The 21,455-nt window shown below is 46.5% G+C and overlaps 1 protein-coding gene across 2 annotated transcripts in view; it reads right to left on the reverse strand.

Annotated features, from left to right (window-relative positions):
• AIFM1 (apoptosis inducing factor mitochondria associated 1) overlaps positions 4,154 to 21,455 on the reverse strand; it is a 31,695-nt gene continuing 14,393 nt past the window's right edge. Inside the window, exons 6-16 of one of the 2 annotated variants that reach the window (XM_021079475.1) lie at positions 19,654 to 19,744; positions 15,147 to 15,231; positions 14,119 to 14,195; positions 12,910 to 13,018; positions 12,054 to 12,161; positions 11,634 to 11,722; positions 10,545 to 10,685; positions 8,679 to 8,821; positions 6,701 to 6,825; positions 4,718 to 4,914; positions 4,154 to 4,418 (exon numbers count right to left, since the gene is read on the reverse strand). In XM_021079475.1, the coding sequence (XP_020935134.1) occupies positions 4,347 to 4,418; positions 4,718 to 4,914; positions 6,701 to 6,825; positions 8,679 to 8,821; positions 10,545 to 10,685; positions 11,634 to 11,722; positions 12,054 to 12,161; positions 12,910 to 13,018; positions 14,119 to 14,195; positions 15,147 to 15,231; positions 19,654 to 19,744 (1,237 nt within the window). In that variant the 3' untranslated portion in view covers positions 4,154 to 4,346. 2 annotated transcript variants of the gene reach the window in all.

Below are 21,455 nucleotides of genomic sequence, written 5' to 3' on the forward strand. Positions count from 1 at the left end.
TGGTTTTGTGTACATGTGGCTGTGCCCGCCAGAAATTCCCTGATAAGATGGGAAAGAGGCCAGGGGCAGTCTTGCTTCACCTCAGGGCCCGGCACCTTTCTGCCCAGAGAGCAAGGCACTGGGATTGCATCTCGACAATCTCTAGGGCCGCGAGGGTGCCCAGCTTTAGGTGGAGTCAGGGAAGGACGGAGGGGATATTGCAGCAGCCAGACCTGAGAGGAGCGGGAAAGGGAAGGGGTAGTGGGGGAAGAGGGGGGAGAGTTCCTTTGTATAAATGAGTCTCTAGAGGAGCTGCTGATTTTCCTTCAAGGAAGCAGCCTGCAGTAGGTCGCCGTGGGTTCCCCACCCCCATCCCTTTCTGCTTTAAGCCTCTTGTCTCCAAAACAGGCCCTGTTGATTAGCACAACAACAAAAAAGTCACATATGTTGACCTCATCCTCCACTAAGAGGCTTGCTCTGATTCTTTTCCAGTCAAACACGCTTCCTTCCCTCAGGTCCGTCTCACCAGCTAAAGTATGAGGACATCTTGCGTCGTGCTTTACAGGTGGCCAGGCAAACACTAGTACCAACATCAAGTGGTGCCGTGGTACCATCAGACATGAGCTGTAAGATGGCAAAGAAAAGCGAAGTTGAAGTCAAGCGGGTGAGCTGCGAAAGCTTGATATGTTGGCACAGCCCCAACTGTGCAGGGCGTGACTAGCCCTGTACTGCACTGTGCTGTGGCCCAGCTAATCACAGGCCAGCTACCGAGGGCCAAACCTCAGCTGGCACCACTCGTCTGTTCAGTCAGAAATTGATCTTGTGGAGTTCCCATCGTGGTGCAGCGGAAACAAACCCAACTAGGAACCATGAGGATTTAGGTTCCATCCCTGGCCTCGCTCAGTGGGTTAAGGATCCGGCATTGCCGTGAGCTGTGGTGTAGGTCACAGACGCAGCTCACATCTGGTGTTGCCGTGGCTGTGGCATAGGCCGGCAGCTCCAGCTCCAGTTAGACCCCTAGCCTGGGAACCTCCATATGCCACAGGTGCGGCCCTAAAAGAAAGACAAAAAAAAAAAAAAAAAAAGAAAGAAAGAAAGAAAGAAACTGGTCCTTGTGATTCTTCGGGGCCTAGACAGCTTAAATGCATCCGTGATTGAGTGGTGAGTCGTGGCAATGGGTGAAGTGATGAGGGTCTGATAACCCGGATTACAGAGAACAGAGGCTACAAGACAGAGGCTCACTTTTATAGTAAACCCTGTTATCCAGCATCATTCAACCAAGTGACCTAGCTCTTGTCAGCACTTTGCAGGGTTTTAGGGGGTAGAGCTCATCGTCCCCATCCTGAGAAAAAGGTCTCTGCTCTGGGATATCTTGTGATCAATTTAGGGAGCAAACACTAATAGTGCAGAGAATGGTCTAAAGAACAATCAAGTTCAAAGGCAGAGAGTGCAATTGGAATTCAGAGATGAAATCATGCGCGGGCACTAGTCCAACTGGTACCACATCACCATGGAGAGATTTCATTTGGGCCTTGAAAGATGAGCAGGATTTGGAAATGTACGAGGTAACAGGGACAGTGTTCCAGATGTGAAAAGCACGAACAAAAATTTAAAGGTGGCAATGATCCAGATGCGGACATGCACGTGAGGTCATGGGAGAGGAGACCCACAGCGCAGAGTGGGCTGAGGTCAGGAGTGCTTCGGAAGGCTTTGCACTTGATGTGGTTGGCGACAGGCAGGCAGTGTACATGGGTGAGGAGAGGGGACAGGGACCAAGTGATGCTTTAGGAAGTGATCTAGCAGCAGTGGCTGACTGTGGATGGATGCTCTGATTGATCTCCACTCTTGGTGTGTCCACAGTGCTTTGTGTGTCTTCCTAGGGCCACACCTGACTGTATTATACGTCTGTGTTCACACGTCTGCTTTCCTCACTGACAGCAGGTGCTCCTTAAGAGAAGAGGCCATGTTTTCTCCATCTTACTATTGTGCCATCTACCTGGCTCATAGTAGGCACTCAATGAACACTGAATAGATCGTTTCATTGTCATGAATGAATTATTGTGACATTCCATACAAGGATGACAACTGTTAAAAAATTCGACTACACTGCACATAAAACAAGGTGAATCACAATTTGATTTTTTAAAAAATATGGTCTGTGAAATGTTTCAGGATCTTACAGTGTCTTACCACCCACCGTCTTTGTAAGTAGTAATTACCGTAAAAGTCCTGTTTCACAAGACACTAGATGAGTTTTCTACCTACGGATTTAGATTATGTTATGTATCAGATCATATTTCACTAAACCTGTATACATATAGTAAGAACATGATCTAGTGTAGCTAATTCTTCTTCTTCTTTCTTTCTTTCTTTTTTTTTTTTTTTTTTTTTTGGCCATACCTGCAGCATGTGGAAGTTCCGGGCCAGGAACCAAACCCATACCACAGCAGTGGCCTAGCAGCTGCAGTGGCAATGCCAGGTCCTTAACCCACTGTGCCACAAGGGAACCCTTGCAGCTAATTCTTAAAGTGAACATTTGTCCTGTTCCAGTGTTCAGAAGGGATTTCACTGTAGCTGCAACTCCCTTTAAACAAACCAAATACTGGAACAAAATCCAGCCTTATAATAATAGGGCTCTTGAAAGTAGTAAAAATTTCCTCTTAATTGAACTAAGATTTGATTTTTACATTAATAGTCTACAAATAACAAATGCTAGAGAGGGTGTGGAGAAACGGGAACCCTCCTACACTGTTGGTGGGAATGTAAATTGGTACAGCCACTATGGAAAGCAGCCTGGAGGTGCTTCAGAAAACTAAAAATATGATCCAGTAATCCCACTCCTGGGCATATATGCAGACAAAACTGTAATTCAAAAAGATACATGTACCCTATGGTCATAGCAGCACTATTCGCAATAGCTAAGACATGGAAACAATCTAAATGTTCTTTGGTAGATGAATGGATTAAGATGATGTGGTACATATACACAGTGGAATACTACTCAGCTATAAAAAAGAATGAGAGAATGCCATTTGCAGCAACATGGATGGAACTAGAGAATCTCATACTAAGTGAAATCAGAAAGAGAAAGACAAATGCCATATGATCTCACTTATATGCAGAATCTAAAATACGGCACAAATGAACCTACCTATAGAACAAAAACAGACTCACAGACATGGAGAACAGACTTTTAGTTGACAAGGGGGAGGGCATGGGATGGACTGGGAGTTTGGGGTTAGTAGATACAAAGTATTACATTTAGAATCAATAAGCAATGAGGTCCTACTGTGCAGCACAGGGAACTATATTCAACCTCTTGGGATAGACCATGATGGAAGACAGTATGAGAAAAACAATGTATATATACGTATGACTGAGTCACTTTGCTATACAGCAGAAAATGGCACAACACTGTAAATTAACTATAATTAAAAAAATTAAAAAGTAAGACTTGATTTTTAAAAGTTAAGTAATTTGAAATGCAAAAAATGAGTTGATTTATGCAACTCTGACTTCTGTTCCCAGGAAATCAGCTGTAAACTGAGGCATGCCTATAAGCCTATTGGAGATGAAAGGGGCAGATTTTTAGTTTGGGGGACTGTGGGCAGAGGAGTCGAGAGACCATGATCCCTCAAACAGACTCCAGGCTTACCCATGAAGCATCAGGTCTTTGAACCTTTGTTTCTGCTTTCAGTAAATGTCGTTTCTGTCCTCCCCTCCCACAACCAACCCAGGTCTGGGCTGGGGGTTATCCACGGGAGTGTGCCTATGTGTGCATTCATTCAACGATTTACTGAGCACCTGCTATGAGCCAGAGCCTGTGCTAAGCTCTGGAGAGCTAACCACAGGCATGGTTCTGGCTGCCGAGAAGCTGCAGAGCAGCAAGGAGACATGTAAATAAGGACCAGGCTCAGAAGGATCAGGCACGTCTTCACTGAGACCAGGACCTTCCCTGGAAGAGAGGACGGGGGTCAAATGCTGCGGACAGAGGCCACAGCACATCCAAACAGAGGTCTGGCGGGGCGAGGGAGAAGTTTGGGGAACTGGCAGAAGCTGGGAGTGCAGGAGGGAGCGGGCGGCTGAGGAGGCCCCTGCGCTTTGGGAGTGTAGCTCTCTGACATGTACAGCCTCCCTCCCTTCACCCCCTTGCTCCCTGTCATGGAGAAGAGAATTTAATTTAGAAGAATCAGGTTTTATTCGGTGACGTGAACATTAAGAATTTGCCTACATGGTTGAGACATTCAAAAAGGACCTGATCATTCATACTCATACATACAGAGGAAGGCTGCGCAATAAAAAATGCTCCTTTACCCATCCGACTGCTGTCAGGGACGGCGAAGTGCCTGCCTATTGCACAAGGGCCTTCAGTCCTCATGAATGTTGAAGAGCTTGGCTACTTCATTGAGATCTTCGTGCTGCTCACCGTCCTTAATGATCTGAGGGAGGGAGGAGCAAGGAGTCTAACTCAGTCCATGTGCCTGCGGGCCGGTCCCCCCGCCACTCTGGGCGGGATTGCGGGAACGGCTCCCTATGCAGCCCGAGTGCCACTGCCCTGGACCCCCCGGCCAAGGCCCGAGTGAAGCAGAAGCATGGCTGGGCCAAGGCTACACCCCTGTTCTGCTCAGGCGCAGTGTGACCGGGGTGGGCAGCGTGCGGCTGGGCTCCCCGTGAAGTCACTGGAGCGGTTTCTGCCCGCACGCCCCTTCTTCCTCTCAGAGCTCGGACGGGCACCTACCTTCCTCGCGATGGGCATTCGGTTGAAGACGTTCCACAGCACGATCCCTACCACCACTTTGTCCCGGAGGTAGAAGATGACGCCTTTGCCGTAGTCCTCCCCTTGGGTGGGGGCCTGGGGGACCGCAGGGCTGCCGACGGGCAGAGTGATTTCCGGGGCCTCGGACTCCGTCTCACTCTCTGATCGGATACCAGTTCCTGTGGCCAACCCCCCAAAACAAAGGAGCAAAGGCAAAGCAAAACAAAGTCAGTTATTATGAGCTTTGAAATTCTAGAAGGCAAGTATCTTTCAACACCTGCTCCAAGCTGTTCTAGATGATTCGGTTGTCTATGCTGCCTCAGGAAACACTGGCCTTCTTCAGCCCCTCTCCATCCACAAAGCCAACAAAAGCTCTTCCTCGCCAGTTCCTGGGCACTGGGTCAGTCCGAGCCCAAACTTCCTATCTCAGTTTCAATTTTCCCTATGGATAGTTCCTGGTATCTTTTTTCAAGCCACAGGAGACTTGCTCTTGGCCTCTGAGAAACATTCTAGAGCTACATAGTCAGTACAATAGCCACTGGCCACATATAGCTATTCTAATTAAAATTAACTCAAAATTGAAGTTCCACTTATTTTATTTGACATTAAAATATAGAATTCAGTGCCTCATTTGTCCTAGCCACATTTCAAGGGCCAGAGAGCCAATGTGGCCAGTAGCTATTTTACTGGACAGAGCAGAGACGGAACACTGCCATCCCAGGAGAAAGTTCTCTTGGACGGCACTGCTAAAGAGACACTCTGGCCAAAGCACCAGAAGAGGGCTCTTTCTCTCCTGGAGAACCACCAGGCTTCAGGTAATACTGCTCAGTGGACAGAGTAGTGATCTGGAGTTTACAGGTCCCTGGGCCCCTCTCCTGGCTCCACTTCTCAGGAGAGGTCAGAATTAAGAAGTGGGTATCTGTCATCCACTTAGCTGACCCAGGAAAAGGACCTCGTATCCATATATTCACATGATACCTCACTGTCTCCTTGTTAAAGAACAACTTGTCCTTGAAATGCCTCTAACAAGAGCACACAGAGGTTAAATAACTTCAGCCAAGGTCACGGAGGGAGAGAGAAGAGGCCTAGGAGTTAATGAAAGAAATGTGTGTGGGAGAAGTTCATTCTGAGAGAGGTGTCTCCCGTCTAGAGAAAGCCTGGAATGAGAGGCAGCTCAGAAGTGACAAATGCAACTGGAGGCAGCTCAAGAACCACTCAGCCCAGTTCTTCATGACCTAGGACCTGAGGAGGGTAGCAGGTCCCAAAGTAAGGTTCTCAGGCCTAGTTACTGGGGAAGGAAGGAAGGGAGGGAGGGAGGGAGTTCCCCTTGTGGCTCAGTGGGTTAAGAACCTGACATAGTCTCCACGAGGATGCAGGTTTGATCCCTGGCCTCACTCAGTGGGTTAAGGATCTAGCATTGCCATGAGCTGTGGTATGGGTCACAGATTAGGCTGGGATCTGACGTTGCTGTGGCTGTGGTGTAGGCTGGTGGCTACAGCTCTGATTCAACCTCTAGCCTGGGAACTTCCATATGCTGCGGGTGTGGCCCTAAAAAGACAAAAAAAAAAAAAAAAAAAAAGAAAGAAAGAGAGAGAGAGAGAGAATGAGAGAAAGAGGCAGGGAGGGAAGAAGAAAGCCACTGAAAAAGTTCAGTTTTCCTCATCACACAGGTCTTCTCAGTCCCTTGAGACAAAGCGGACTACAGAGTTGTTGAGTTAGCCACCGCCCAGAGTCTAGGACAACACCCACAGTATCTCAGCCCACGCTTTGACCAGGATATCTGATTTCGCCAGCTCTTGGACCACTAAAGACTGAGAACTCTGGCTTTGGTTTATTTTAAAGCGCACCATGAAGAGAGCCTTTCACTGACGGTTCCCTCCGGCCAATACAGAAACCCCTTGTTCAGGAGGATTTGGACCACGGCTTCTGAACGCTCTCCCAGGAGATGTGGTTGGGCCTCCTTACCTGACTGCTCTGTGGCAGATTTGGGGTTGTCTTGTGCAGTTGCTTTTGCAAAAACACCAACTGTAGGCAAACTACTGTCCACAAGACCGATAGCTTCATAGCCAACATCAGGGCCCAAATCACTCCTAAGGAAGGAGAGAGGTGGTCTGTCAAAGGACTGCAAGGAATGACGCGGCAGAACGTTTTCTCTAAGATGCTGCACTTTCTCACCAACCAAAGAACCTGGTATGTGTGACAGCAGGAGAAACGCCAAACTGATCTGTTGCCTGCTAGGGTATCTGGGGACAAGTGCGAGAAAGCATGGTTATCTCGAATAGCTTTAATTTTCCTTAATAAGCCACTCTGCGTATCGCACACCCATACGTATCCATGATCTACGCTTCCTCAGATTTAACCATGCATCTATCCCACATCGTATTTGGGAAAAGATGGGTGCTCCACAGTTACTATTCGCTACCTTCCTTCGCCTCTTTGTTAAACTGCCTTTCTTCTTTTTTGGCCTCACCCAACGTGGAGGTGACCTACACCGCAGCTGCAGCAATGCTGGATCCTTAACCCCCTGTTCCAGGCCAGGGACCGCAGAGACAACGCTGGATCCTCAACCCAGTGCACCAGCTTGTTGGGGACTCCAGAACTGCCTTTCTGAAACTTTCAAGAGTGTTTCATATTTATGGAGTTTAGAATCTGAGATATTTTGCAGTTTTATTAACTGACAATATTTCCTCTTAGCCTTCATTTTTCAAGGCTGAAATTCCTTCTATAAAGAGGTACCTTTACCCACCTGGACATTTTATGTTTGGTGTTCTTCTTGGAAACTTTTCCTATCATCATCATACTGTTCTTAACATGCTAAGAACTTCACAGAATGTTTGTGGCCCAGACACACCAGGGCTTGGTAATCATCTAAGCTGCTTGAGCTGTTTTGTTTCTGGTGCTCTACATTTTATCTTCTTGGCCCCAGAGGCTCATTGGACTGATGTCTTCAAGGAACAGTCTACAATGACTTCTTGGCTACTGTTCCTGGGACGTAACTGATAACTGTATAGCTATAAACTATTTTTCCCCTAACTGCATTAGCCTACATGTGTTGACGATGAAACCCATCTGTTTTGTTTTTTGATGCCCACTCATGAAACTGTGTGTGATTGTCCTAAAGTGTACTCCCATCAGTTGAGAATTTCCCCAACAGAAACCTCTTTGAGCCTTCTGAAACCTTGAAGTTTTTGTTTGTTTGTTTGTTTAGGCCATACCTGTGGCATGCGGAAGTTCCTAGGCCAGGGAACGAACCTATGCCATAGCAGCGACCAAGCTGCTGCAGTGACAATGCAAGGTCCTTAACCTGCTGCATTACAAGGGAACTTCAAACTTTTTTTTTGGCTGCAGCCACAGCATGCAAAAGTCCTTGGGGCCAGGGACTGAACCCATGTCATAGCAATGACAAGGCTGAATCCTTGACCACTTGGCCACCAAGGAACTCTGTACCTTGTCTTTCAAATCAAAGAGATGAGCCAAACAGGGCCAGCTCTGGTACTCAGGAATGTCCCTCGCTAGCTTTGTGCTATCCAAAGATCTGCCTATACCTGTCTGACTTTAAATTGCTGCTCTTAAGGGTTACAGTTTTGGGCTGCCTTTTTTGTCATTAGGTTGGGCTCATTAGAGTTAGCAGCAAAGAGCAAATAAAATATCCTGCCACCTGTATCTAAGCGCACACTTTTGCCCTACCTACTTACTGTAGCTTGAACTCTGAGCTCTTTTAGCAGAAGTGCTAATGCCACAGCCATTCATTCGCCTCGTCTAACTTATGTCAAATGGAACCCTTTTACCAGTAGATGGCTCGGGGGTAGAATGCATAGACACAAGATGGAAGTTTTTCACCCTTTATATGAAGCTAACTGGCCCACAAGGAAACCAAGCCATGTAACTCTGGATCCAACTCGGTGTTCTAACCAATTGAGTCTTCAAGGCACAAAACTATTACCAGAACATTGACTGATGCCAGTATGGCTTAGCAGCTCCAGTCATATTTTCTCCGGCCAATCTTCCACTCACAACAGCGTGATCATGGTGCTCTACTCGCCTCCTACCCAACTTTATATCGTAGAAACATGCGGCATCTCCTGCCTTTGGAGACAGATACATTACATGAGCACATGATAAAAGCAAGTTAAAGACAGCACACAAACTTCTGGGGCTCAAAAAATGCTTGTGATGTTAACTAATGTTAACTAATGTTAACATCTGTCCACAGGCCAGAATCATACCTATACTATGTAAAACAGCTGAGGTTCCATTTTTTTTTTTCCCTTTTTGGTGGCACCAGCAGCATATATGAGTTTCCAGGCCAGGAATCAGATCCTTAACCCACTGAGCCACAGCAGGAATTCCTGAGGTTCCCCTTTTAAAAAAACACCCTGCGCCTCCACAAAGTGAACCTAAATCTTCCATGCTCTAGCTTACACCTATTTCTTCTTATTCTGCTCTTAGCAGAATCAGGATATTTTATAACCATGATTTGCAGAATATTCTTTCCTGGGTAGAAACCAGTTTTTAGATGTGACTACTTCTTACCTAGAAATCTTTTCCAAGATAAGATGTTTTTGGTCATTCGGCATCATTCATTCATGCCTTCAGTCAACAAGTATGTACTGAGTACTTACTGCAGATACTTAGAGTAAAGCATTATACTGTCTGGGCTGCGGAGACACACCTGACACAGACTTTGCCCATGAGGACTGTATAAACTAGCTGAGGAAGGGACGGTACTGTTCCTACAGTGTGCCTGCCATGTGACAGGTATGGAGTGAGTGAGCTCAGTGTTTCAAGCAGAGAGAGAAGCGCCAGCTGGAGCTGAACAAGGCCGGATTCACAAAGGGTGTGAGCTCGCTCACCCTTCATTCATCTTTGCAGCTATTCAGACACCACCAAAGCAACCTAAAAATCCAGCATGTGAGTAATAGTGAGATAAACTCTGATATCCACCTAATGGACTACTATACAGTCATTACACTATTTACAGAATCTGAAGCAGCATAGAAATAACTTACATTCAAATGCTAAGTGAGAAAGAAAAGAAAACAAATATTTATACATCCTATGCTTGCCATGACTGACTACAACAGAGGGAAAAAACTATGCACGAAAAAATGAAGGGAAGGAAACACACCCAAATATCAGTGGGTGCTGCAGGTGACTGGCCCTTTTTCCTTTTTGCCTGTGTTTTCCATACTGAGCATGTATTGCTTTTATGACAAGTTAAAAAAATCCAGTACACTTTGCCTTTAAAAAAAAAAAGCTTTAAGGGAAAAACACCCTTCAAAGTTCCTATGGCCTCAGTTGCAGAGTCCACAAACAATACACTCGTAATACTCTAACAATAGGGAAATTACCTCACAGTTCCTACATACTAGAGTCTTGTTTGTGTCATAACAGATTTTTAAAAACAGCTAAAAATAGTACTCAAAGAAAGTGAAAATGGAGTAATTTTCCTTTCCAGAGAATGTTATAAAATTGCCTCATTCTCCATTCCCTGGACTTGTGTTCAGGCAAAAGGAACAGCAGATCAGTCTGAACGCTGTGCACGTGCCTGCCAGGATGATGCTGATGGCTGCTGTCAACAGTGGAACCAGGAGAGCCCTACCCCTGTCCACATTTGTGGCTTCATTTCCTTTTCCAGGAGCCCGAGGCACGAGGCCAGACTTGATCTCCTAAACCCAGCAGTTGATAAGTTTCTGCTCTCCACCCTTGGCCTCCACACACGCTGAGCCCATTTGGGTGGCTTCTGTTGAGCCTTCACATACCAAGAACCCAGGCACCGAGCCCAGTCAGGCCACTGTCGCATACTTACCACCCAGATGTTAGAGCGGGCCTGGAGTTCTGCATTGACCCGGAAGCCACCGAAATCAGAGTCTATTTCTAGTCCACCAGTCTTAGCCAACTCGACGTTGGGCTCCAGGCCCACAGCTGCCACTATATGGTCAGTTTCTACCTGAGGACAAAAAGAATTCAGTCAACTATCACAGTTTCCATGTATGCCTATGGATAGAGTAACTGTACATCATGGCATTAAGAACTGGGGCTCGGAGTTCCCATCGTGGCTCAGCAGTTAACAAATCTGACTAGCATCCATGAGGACACAGGTTTGATCCCTGGCCTCACTCAGGGGGTTCAGGATCCGGCGTTGCCATGAGCTGTGGTGTGCCACAGATCTGGCGTTGCTGTGGCTGTGGTGTAGGTCAGCAGCTGCAGCTCCGATTAGACCCCTAGCTTGGGAATCTCCATATGCCGTGGGTACTGCCCTAAAAAGCAACAACAACAAAAACGAATCAGGGCTTTACAAAGAAAGTCATTGGTTAACAGATTTTAAGTTCCATTTCATAAAGTGCTACCCTATCTACACACATACCCCTAATATCTAAACAGAAATCTGCCACCCTAGTAAGCTCCCAAAATCTGTGCTATAGACAGGAAGGGGCTATGGGAAATGGTTTCCAGGTGTTTATTCTGGCTCTCATCATTCCATTCTTTTTTCTTTTTACAGCCTGCACCTATGGCATATGGAAGTTCCTGGGCTAATGGTTGAAGTGGAGCTGCAAATGGGGCCTAGGTACACATTAGCCACGGCAACACCAGATCCAAGCCACATCTTCGACCCATGCTACAGCTTGTGGCAACGCAGGATCCTTAACCCACTGAGAGGGGCCAGCGATCGAACCTGCATCCTCACAGAGACAGCGTAGGGTCCTTAATCTGCTGAGCCACAAGAGGGAACACCATCATCCTTCTTATTTTAGTGGAGGATAGTTCATTCAGAAAATTATGGCAGGTTAATGTCGACTGCCAAGAACACTAATCTACTGGTATCAAGTGGAGTGAGAGTGAGGAAAGGGGAGGGCAGGGTTGCAAGAGCTTCTGGCAGCCTGTCTCCCCTCCTTACCTTCCGGCCATCTTTCAGCTTGATGAGTAACTTGCCACCGCTGACTCCAACTGATTGCACAATAGCATTGGGCAGCACCTTAACCCCTTCTGTAAAGGCAAATGAGACCTGAGGCTGAGCCTAGCACCTCATGACAACCAGAGGAGCTGACGAGAGGCATGCCTCATCAGAAAGCCAGCAACAGTGCGCAGGCAGCCCTGGAGAGCCACGAGCACCTACACCCGCACTTCATTTCCAGCACTTCCAGGAATCTGGGGCCTCAGATTTGAAACACCCGCATGAAGCTGGCTGACCGGAGAAAGGGGGAAACGTTTCATCTGCCAGCTGATAGGGCTTATGTCAGAGGCTCCCAAAGAAGCCAACTTTGCCTTGGTAGTGACTCAAGGCAAGAGCGGGAGCAGATGGAAGGAGTGTCTCTACCTCGTCTGACTTTTTCCATGGTCCAGTTGCTGAGGTATTCAGGGAGGATCTTTCCCATGTTTCCTTTCTCGGGGAAGAGCTGAATCACCTCTGTGCCCAAGGCTCGAGCTGGGAAAAAGAAACAGAGGAGGTATAGCAGGAGGCAAATGCCAATCCTAGGAAGACGGGAAGAGGAGTAAAAGATCCAAAGACAGCCATTCACTGCACACAGGGCAATGCTACGACCCAGGCCAGAGTGCCCATTTGTGGGGCACTAGGGCACGAGGGCATCCACAAAGCAAATACGACAGATGCCAGAACCTGGCCCTGGATTCCACTACACACTAGGAACTGAGTGCACTTCCACCCAGGCTGATACAAGTGCCCGGCAAACTCGAATAGAAAGCACCCTCCTGAGAAGATGCTCTGATTTCACACAGCTGAAAAATAACATTAAGAAAAATGGTTGCCACGGCACATTCGAATTGGAACTCACGGATCAGCCAAGCTGGGAACCATCATGTGTCCGAAGCAAGTCTTTGACTTTTATAGGGAACAGCAGTTCAAAGGTACATATAGTTCTGTTGTCTACATTGCCCTTACCATCTTAATAACTCATTTTCCTTAATATTTTATTTCTAAGGACTCCTGGACTAGAGGAGAGAGGAAAGAAAAGAAAGCGGCGCTGCTCAGCTACTCGGATGATAGCTTTTCAATCACTAAGGAATCCTTCATCGAGCTAAGCGCGACATTTTTTTTTTTTTAAACCATGTAAACCTTAATTAAACTCTTTGTACTGATCCTGGCAAATGCATCTCTGAAAAGCATGTGATGTAAGACCAGAGAAAGAAAATCAAGGTCACTCCCCAATACTCACCTTTTCTGCCAAGAGCACAGGCCAGTTCGCTACCAAGGAAGCCCCCACCGATAATCGTAATCGACTTGACTTCCCGGGAAATCTTCTCTAAGGTTCTAAAGTCTCCAATCTGCAGGATCACACCAGTTTAGTCCATTGATTTCCCAAAGGGGCATAGGATAATACCAGGAAATATTGTCTGCTGAAGCTCTGGGAACAGTAATTTGTACACAACATCTTCTCTTTGTATACAGTGGCTCAATCATAGCCTCTATTTTATTGATGTAAATTTCTTTCTCCAACGTAACACTCCTTCCAGTAACAGTGGTTCTCGACTGGGGGCAGTTATGCCCCCTCTCCCCGCAGGAGACATCTGGCGATGTCTGGAGACATTTTTGGCTGTCACAGCTGGGGTGGGAAGTGCTACCTACAGCCAGTGGGTAGACTGCAGGGACATTGCTGAACACCCTACAATGCACAGGACAGCCCCTCCCAACAAACCTTATCCGGTCCAAATGCCAATAGCGCAAAGCTAACAAGTCCTGTATCAAGAACTTAAAAGATAATACAAATCTTTTCAAATACCCATAGGAAAGGCTGAAAAGTAAGTAAAGCATGGTGTTAAGAAGCAACCCCCCTCCTTTTTCACTTTAATAATCTTTTTTTTTTTTTTTTTTTGCTTTTTAGGGCCACACCTGCAGCATAGGGAGGTTCCCAGGCTAGGGGTCGAATTGGAGCTGCAGCTACCGGCCACGGCCACAGCCATGGTGACGTGGGGGATCTGAGCTGAGTCTGCAACCTATATACCACAGCTCACAGCAACACCATATCCTTAACCCACTGAGCCACAATGGGAACTCCCCCACTTAAATACTCTTAACTTTTCTCCCCAAAGTCTCCACAAAAGCACTTGCAATGAAAAATGCTAAGGGGCTATAAGGAGTTCCGATGACTCAAATGCATCAGGAAAACACAACTGTGGATGGGCAATTGGAGGGAACCATAGCAAGCAATAAAAAACACTAATGTATTTTTCTCCTAGGAACTTAAAACCCTTGAGTGAGCTATGTGAGGTGCAGAGAGAGGAAGTGACTTGCTCAAGGGCAGATAACTAGTCTGCAGAGAGCCGCAGATAGAACCTGGATCTCCCAATTCTGGGTGGGTACTTGGGGACCACAGGATTATGCTACCTCTTCAAAATTGACACAATGAAAGCACTAAAGCAATCACCTTTCTGAAAAGTGTTGTTCTACTCTTCACCTCTGCTCCAGCCCTGTCGATGGCAGAGAGACTTCTTGGAGTGCCTCCTGGAAATAAGAGGAGAAAAACCCTTTAGCGCAACGAGCAAGGGCCAGCTCAAGCCATCCCCCGCACAACAGTGGCACTGAGCTCTACACACTCCTGCGGGTGCCACAGCAGCATCAACAGGACACAAGGCGGTGTTTTCCTCCCACTCGCCCCACAGTGGGCTTTGATCAACTTCCAAGCAGATTGGAGAGTCTGTCTTCAAAGGGCCCACCCTCCCTGTAGATGGCCAGAAGGCCTCGTGTTTTGCTTCCTGTTCTCTTCTATTTTCTCATGAGGATTCACCAGGAAGCATGGCCACATTTGTTTAAGCAACTGCTTCAGTCCCCTCTCTTGACTTCTGATTGGAACTGGCAATGAAACTAGTACAGTTTTTATCACTTTTAGGACCCAGGGCAGAGGGTAGAGGGCAGAGGCAGAGCAAGGAGAGAAAAAAAGGCAGTCCTCTTCAATCCTCATCCATGCCTTTACCAGAAAGAGCAGTAAGGACAACCCAGAGGGGCTGCTGATCAGATGCCTGTAGTTAGCCAAGCTTTTGCCAAGAGAAGATATCCACTTCAGAGAGCCTGGGTTTCAGTTTTTTTTAAGATTAAGTAATGCCTTTATACCAAATCTTGAATGGGGAGTTCCCGTTGTGGCGCAGTGGTTAACGAGTCCGACTAGGAACCATGAGGTTGCGGGTTCAGTCCCTGCCCTTCTCAGTGGGTTAACGATCCGGCGCTGCCGTGAGCTGTGGTGTAGGTTGCAGACGCGGCTCGGATCCCGCGTTGCTGTGGCTCTGGTGTAGGCCGGTGGCTACAGCTCCGATTGGACCCCTAGCCTGGGAATCTCCATATGCCGCGGGAGCGGCCCAAGAAATAGCAACAACAACAACAACAAAAGACAAAAAGACAAAAAAAAAAAATCTTGAATGGGCCATTTCAGGGAAGAAAGCCATCTCCAGAAATACTCACCTGTTGCAATCAAGCACTTTTCATAGGTTATTTGAGAGCCATCATTAAGTTTCGCCATGTTGCCTCTCACATCCAGCTGTACTACCTGGTACAGTCAAACGCAAACACATGTAGAAAGACACAGAGGTAACTTAGCTTCAAAACTTTTTATTGAAATACAATTCAAACAACCTAAAATTCACCATTTTATTTATTCATTTTGGCGATGTCCATGGCATGCAGAAGTTCCCAGGCAAGGGACTGAACTCATGCCAGAGCAGTGACCCAAGCCACAGTAATGATGGTGCTGAGTTCTTAACTGCTGGGCTACCAGGGAACTCCCAAAACTCATCATTTTAAAGTGTACAATTCAGTGGTTTTTATTTTTTTAATTTAATTTTTTTTTTTGGCTGCACCCACAGCATACAGAAGTTCCTGGGCCAAGGACTGAAACTATGCTACAGCAGTGACTTGAGCTGCAGCAGTGACAACACCAGATCCTTAATCTACTGAGCCACAGGGGAACTCCCTTATTCAGTGGTTTTTAACATATTCACAAGGTCATGCAACCATCACCACTATATAATTCTGGAACATTTCCATCACCTCCCAAAAGAACCCTGTACCTATCAGCCCAATGAAATGAGTTAGTTCTTGACCTTAGTTGATCCTTAGAAACCACTTCTAAGTAATTGCTGGCACTATAGTTTCTGGTATTGTTTCTTCAAGTGGTACTAACTTCCTAAGCAACCAACATTAGAGTAAGTCACTTTTGTCCCCAAGTTCCCACCCAATTTGTGGAAATGGAGAACGGGGATGCTTTTCTGCCTGGCTCTCTGGAACCCTTGTTTCTTTAACAACTCTCCTACATCCTCACCGATTCCGAAGGATGCTTTCTCTTCTAACTTCTAGCTTTCACTAAAACGAAGCACCTCCCCGGCCCCCGCGACAGCTGATACATAGAAATGCTCATTTGCCACACTCCTCCCCAGCACAAGGCCAAGAGAGGGTGCTGGCTGCTGCTGGTTCAGGTTACTCCTGTGCCCTCATCCCCTCTGAGGGACGCTGACCTCTGTCGCCACAAATTGGTGTTAACCAGCCTGCTCCTGGTCACTCCTCCACAGTTACTGAAGTCCTCGGCATCCGGCTCATATTTTCGCTCCGGGCCACCTCCAGAATCCTATCTCTTAAACTTCTACTTCATTTTTAAAGATTTTTTTTTATTTTTGTGGCCTTTTTGTTTTTTCTAGGGCTGCACCCGCAGCACATGGAGGTTCCCAGGTTAGGAGTCCAATTGGAGCTGTAGCCTCCGGCCTACACCACAGCTCATGGCAACGCTGGATCCTTAACCCACTGAGCGGGGCCAGGGATCGAACCCACAACCTCATGGTTCCTACTCGGATTTGTTAACCACTGAGCCATGACGGGAACTCCTTAAACTTCTACTTCAAACATCCCACTCTTTGGTCACCATTTTTCCTTTTTGGCTTTCTCTCAGTCCTACTGTCACCTATCCTTGCCTTTGATTTTCTCTATTTACCCACTGGGCTGTTCCATTCCAACTAATCTGAGGCGACGGCAGAATATCCAAACTATGGATTGGCAATGGGAGGGAACCACAGCACCCGCCCTCTTGCACCCTACTCCTTATGGTGAAGTTTGAGCTTTGGAGTCAGACAGACTGGAGTTCTTGTCTCTGCTCCGCTCCTTACCAGCGGTGAGACCATTTATTCAAACATATTTAGTAAGCACCTAGTATGTATCAGAGACTGTGCTAAGTGCTGAGGACATGTTGTTGAGAGAACAGATACCTTCCTGTCTTCGGAGTGTAGTAGTCAAGACAATTTAGCAAGCGCTATAATCAAGAGTGACAAGTCAAGAGTAAGAAATGCTCTGAGGAGTTCCCGTCGTGGCTCAGTGGGTTAAGAACCTGACTAGTATCCATGAGGATGAGAGTTCGATCCCTGGCCTTGCTCAGTGGGTTAAGTAGGTGAGCTGTGGTGTAGGTCACAGATGTGGCTTGGATCTGGCATTGCTGTGGCTGTGGTGTAGGCTGGCAGCTGCAGCTCCGATTCAACCCCTAGCCTGGAACTTCCATGTGCTACCGGTGCAGCCCTAAAAAGAAAAAAAAAAAAAAAAAAAAAAAAAGAAATGCTCTGAAAATGACAGTACAGGTAGTGCTAGAAATGTATGGCCAGTGCACGCAATCGAGCTTTCTGGCTTGGGGGCAACGACATAAGCTGAGATTGGATGGATGATTAGCTTCTGTAGCTGCCTTTGATTTGTCCTTGGTAAGCTCCCTCTTCAATCTAACCCCTCTACACAACTCTCAAACTGCTCACTCTCAGTTCTCTGCGGGAGGCCTCACCTACTCTTGTGGTTTCAACTCCTACATGTATGCGGATAATTCCCAAAACTCTATCTGAGCCCAGATCCCTCCTCTGAACGTTAGTCATGTATCCAACTGCCCTCAGGACATCTCCACACAGATACTCCACGTCATACTTAACTGTCTCGAACTAAATTGTATCCCCCCCCTTAAACTAGGTCTTCCTCTTGCAATGTCTCACTCAGCTGGGGGTGTACCACCATTTACCGCACAAGCTGGAAATCAGAAAGTCATCTTTGCCTCCCCTGTCCCTCCTGTTCTGCCTGCAAATCAGGCATCATGCCCTGCCAAGTCTGCCTCCTAAGCAGGCCTCAGTTTGCTCTCCACTCTCCACTACCTTTCTGTTAGGAAGCTATACGATGATGTTATTAAGAGCTTGGGCTCTGGCATCAGAATTCCCCAGTCAGAGAGACCTGGGCTCAAATTCTGTCTCTACCACTTATTACCTATGTGATCTTGAGCAAGTTACTTAACCTCTTTTTTTTTTTTTTTTTTTGCCTTTTCTAGGCCTGCTCCCACGGCATATGGAGGTTCCCAGGCTAGGGGTTGAATCGGAGCTACAGCTGCCAGCCTACACCACAGTTCAGGGCAACGCCAGATCCTTAACCCACTGAGAAAGGCCAGGGATGGAACCCGCAACCTCATGGTTCCTAGTCAGATTCGTTAACCACTGCACCACGATGGAAACTCCTACTTAACCTCTTTTTGATCTTAATTTCTTTCCCCATAAAATGGAAGTAATAATAGTAGTATCTTCCTCATTAAGATTATTGCGAGGATAAAATGACACAATACATGTCAAACATTTTAAAACTTCATCATCATCACTACCACGACTGCCCTGATTTGGGTTCCCATCATCTCTCTCCTGGATTATTATAAAAGTCTCCAAAATGGTTTAGTCTTGTCCCCTTGAAATCTATCATTCTCACAGCTAACGGAGTGATTACTTCCAATTCAATCCAACTGTTTTACGTCCTTGTTTAAAACTCAACAGCTCCTCGGTGCCAATGGGATAAAATTCCAGCTCTTTCACTCGACATCGGGCCCCTGCAAAAGTTCTTGGTTTCATCTCCTGCCACTCCTTAACTTGCAGGTTTCTGCGCTATTATAGCTTCGTGTTTCCCAGCACCAAACATGCTTTTTCATATCCTTGGGCCTTTGTGTATGCTATTCTTTTTTACTTGAATGCTCTTCACTCTTCTCTAATCCGGTGACTGCCACTTCAGTCTGCAAGGTTTCCCATCCTCTAAGAGTGCCTTCTTCAGGAAGCCTTCCCTGAAACCATCTTCATACTGGGAACACTTCCTAGTAATTCTCACAATATACTGAATTTCTTTCTTACTGCAAATCTATGTGCTCTGCTCATGTTGCTGCCTAATACGGTTAGCCCCCAGAGGGCATGTAGGGGATATCTAATACATAATGTTGTCTCACCAGCTCATCCACAAACATTTATCTGTCTTCTCTGCCTAACACCCCCTTATAGGAGAAGTGGGCCTGTCCCTCTCAAAGGTCAATGCCTCCACTTGTACTCTGGATCCCATCTAGTCTGGGCTATGCTCCTTCGGATAACCCTTCCCTCTCTACTGGAACAGTGCCATCAGTTTGCAAACACACCCTAGACCTCCTGTTAAGAACAACAAAACATAATACAACAAAACAAAACCCTCCCTGGACCCTAAATGCCCTCCAGTAATTGCCCGCAGTATTTAGGCACTGACCTTTGTAAAGTCTAATAATATTTTCCATGCTGATGTCATGCCTGAACTATTTTACGGTTCTGAATAAGAGACACTTGTCAATCTCTTGTCATCCATAATCCCAAAGAAATGTGAGTGTGGAAAGACAGTAAGAAGGAAGGGCAGAGGAGCAAATCAGGAGAAGGAGTAGCTTCAGAGTCACAGTCCCCAATGATTTGGTTTCCCTGGGAAAGTTGAGCTGAAACTAGTGCTCTCCCCAGGAAGACATGCTCATTAGTGTAGCCTGGCAATATGAAATCTAAAATGATGTGATATTTCTTTGATGAACTACAGTGGCAGGACAGACGTTAAGTGGTAGTGGGAATACAAGTCACCATGCTCAGTGCCCACATGGTCACGTAGGGAGCCTGACAACGGAAGCAGCCTACCAGCTTACCTTCTTCCCAGTGAGGACAGCCACTCCCCCATTCTCAATGTGAGGCAGGTCCTGGGCAGAGACATAGAAAGAAGGTGGCTGGAAATAAATGCTATACAGAGAAAAGGAAGAAAATGTTATAAGTACCTGGAACTGCTCTCAATTTCCCCCAGACCTTAGTAAAATTGTTTCAACCATAGAAAATTTTAGGAACTTTTTTTTTTATTACTCAAATGAATTTATCACATCTGTAGTTGTACAATGATCATAACAATCTGATTTCACAGGATTTCCATTCCACAGCCCAAGCACATCCTCCCACCCCCAGGAATTTTTTCTTCTTTTCTTTCTTTTTGCTTTTTAGGGCCACACTTGTGGCATATGGAGGTTCCCAGGCTAGGGGTCGAATTGGAGCTGCAGCTGCCAGCCTACACCACAGCCACAGCAACGCAGATCTAAGCCACATCTGTGACCTACACCACAGCTCATGGCAATGCTGGATCCCTAACCCACTGAGCGAGGCCAGGGATCAAACCTGCAACCTCATGGTTACTAGTTGGATTCATTTCTGCTGCGCCACAACGGGAACTCCAGGAACATTTTCTAAAGTAAGTTTCCAAGGCCACTAAATCTTGGTCATGACTTAAACAGAGGTATGTTACACCAGTGGATCTCAACTGGGGACTATTTTGTCTCCTGGGGACATTTGACAACGCCTGGAGATACTTTTGGCTATAACAGCCTTGGGGGGGATATTTCTGGTATCAGGTGGGTAGAAGCCAAGGATGATGTTAAACACTCCACAATGCACAGACCAGCGCCCCCCGCCCCCGAAACAAGGATCATCCAACCCTAAATGTCAATAGGGCTGAGGCTGAGGAACTCTGCTCTGGATTTAGGTTCATTTCAAAATTAGAACAAGAGGAGTGTCCAAGGAGCTGGTATTCACGTATCCACCTAAACGAACTGTCCAGAATGTAACTGGTCAATGGACAACTAGGTCTAGCTCTTGAGATGATTTTGCCTCAAATAACAGATATTGACTATGAGATAGTAGTTAAATGATGGGTAACATAATTGGAAGTATGCATCTTGCTTGAGAATAGAACATGATAAGTGAGGGAAGCAGGTAGATTAGGAAAATTTCATGCAGTGTCAAAGGGATCCACTAATGAGAAAAAAAAAATGATACCCAAAGAACATGGTACTGGATTCAGGAGATCCAAGGAGTCTTTTTTCTTTGGTCTTTTTAGGGCCACACCTGCAGCATATGGAAGTTCCCAGGCTAGGAGTCGAATCGGAGCTGCAGCTACCAGCTTACACCAAAGCCATAGCAACACCAGATCTAGGCCGCGTCTGCAATCTATACCGGCTGATGTAGACTGCAATCTACACAGCAACGCCAGATCCTTTAACCTACTGACCAAGGCCAGGGATCGAACCTGCATCCTCACGGATACTAGTCAGGTTCTTAATCTGCTGAGCCACAACAGGAATTCCCCAAGGAGTCTTTTAAAAAGAAAGGGCTTTTGGACCTGTTTTTCCAAGTCTCTCATGTAAACATTTTAATAAAGAGGTTCTTCCTTACAGGGTTCCCACTCTAGGCCCTGCCATTATGAATGCTCACTAGGGTGTCAACCAAAGTGCTGCGGAACAGGGTCTTTTTTTTTTTTTTTTTTTTGCTCTTATGGAACATGCCTGGGCAAGTGTAAAGAAGTGACAACACAGACAGTGCTGCTCTTCACCAGAGAAGTCTACCATAAAGGTCCTGGACACAGGAGCATTAGTACTTCAGAGGCCAAAATTACATCTTCAGCTGTTGT

Source organism: Sus scrofa, chromosome X (assembly GCF_000003025.6).
Source record: "Sus scrofa isolate TJ Tabasco breed Duroc chromosome X, Sscrofa11.1, whole genome shotgun sequence".
In the NCBI taxonomy this organism is placed as follows: Eukaryota; Metazoa; Chordata; class Mammalia; order Artiodactyla; family Suidae; genus Sus; species Sus scrofa.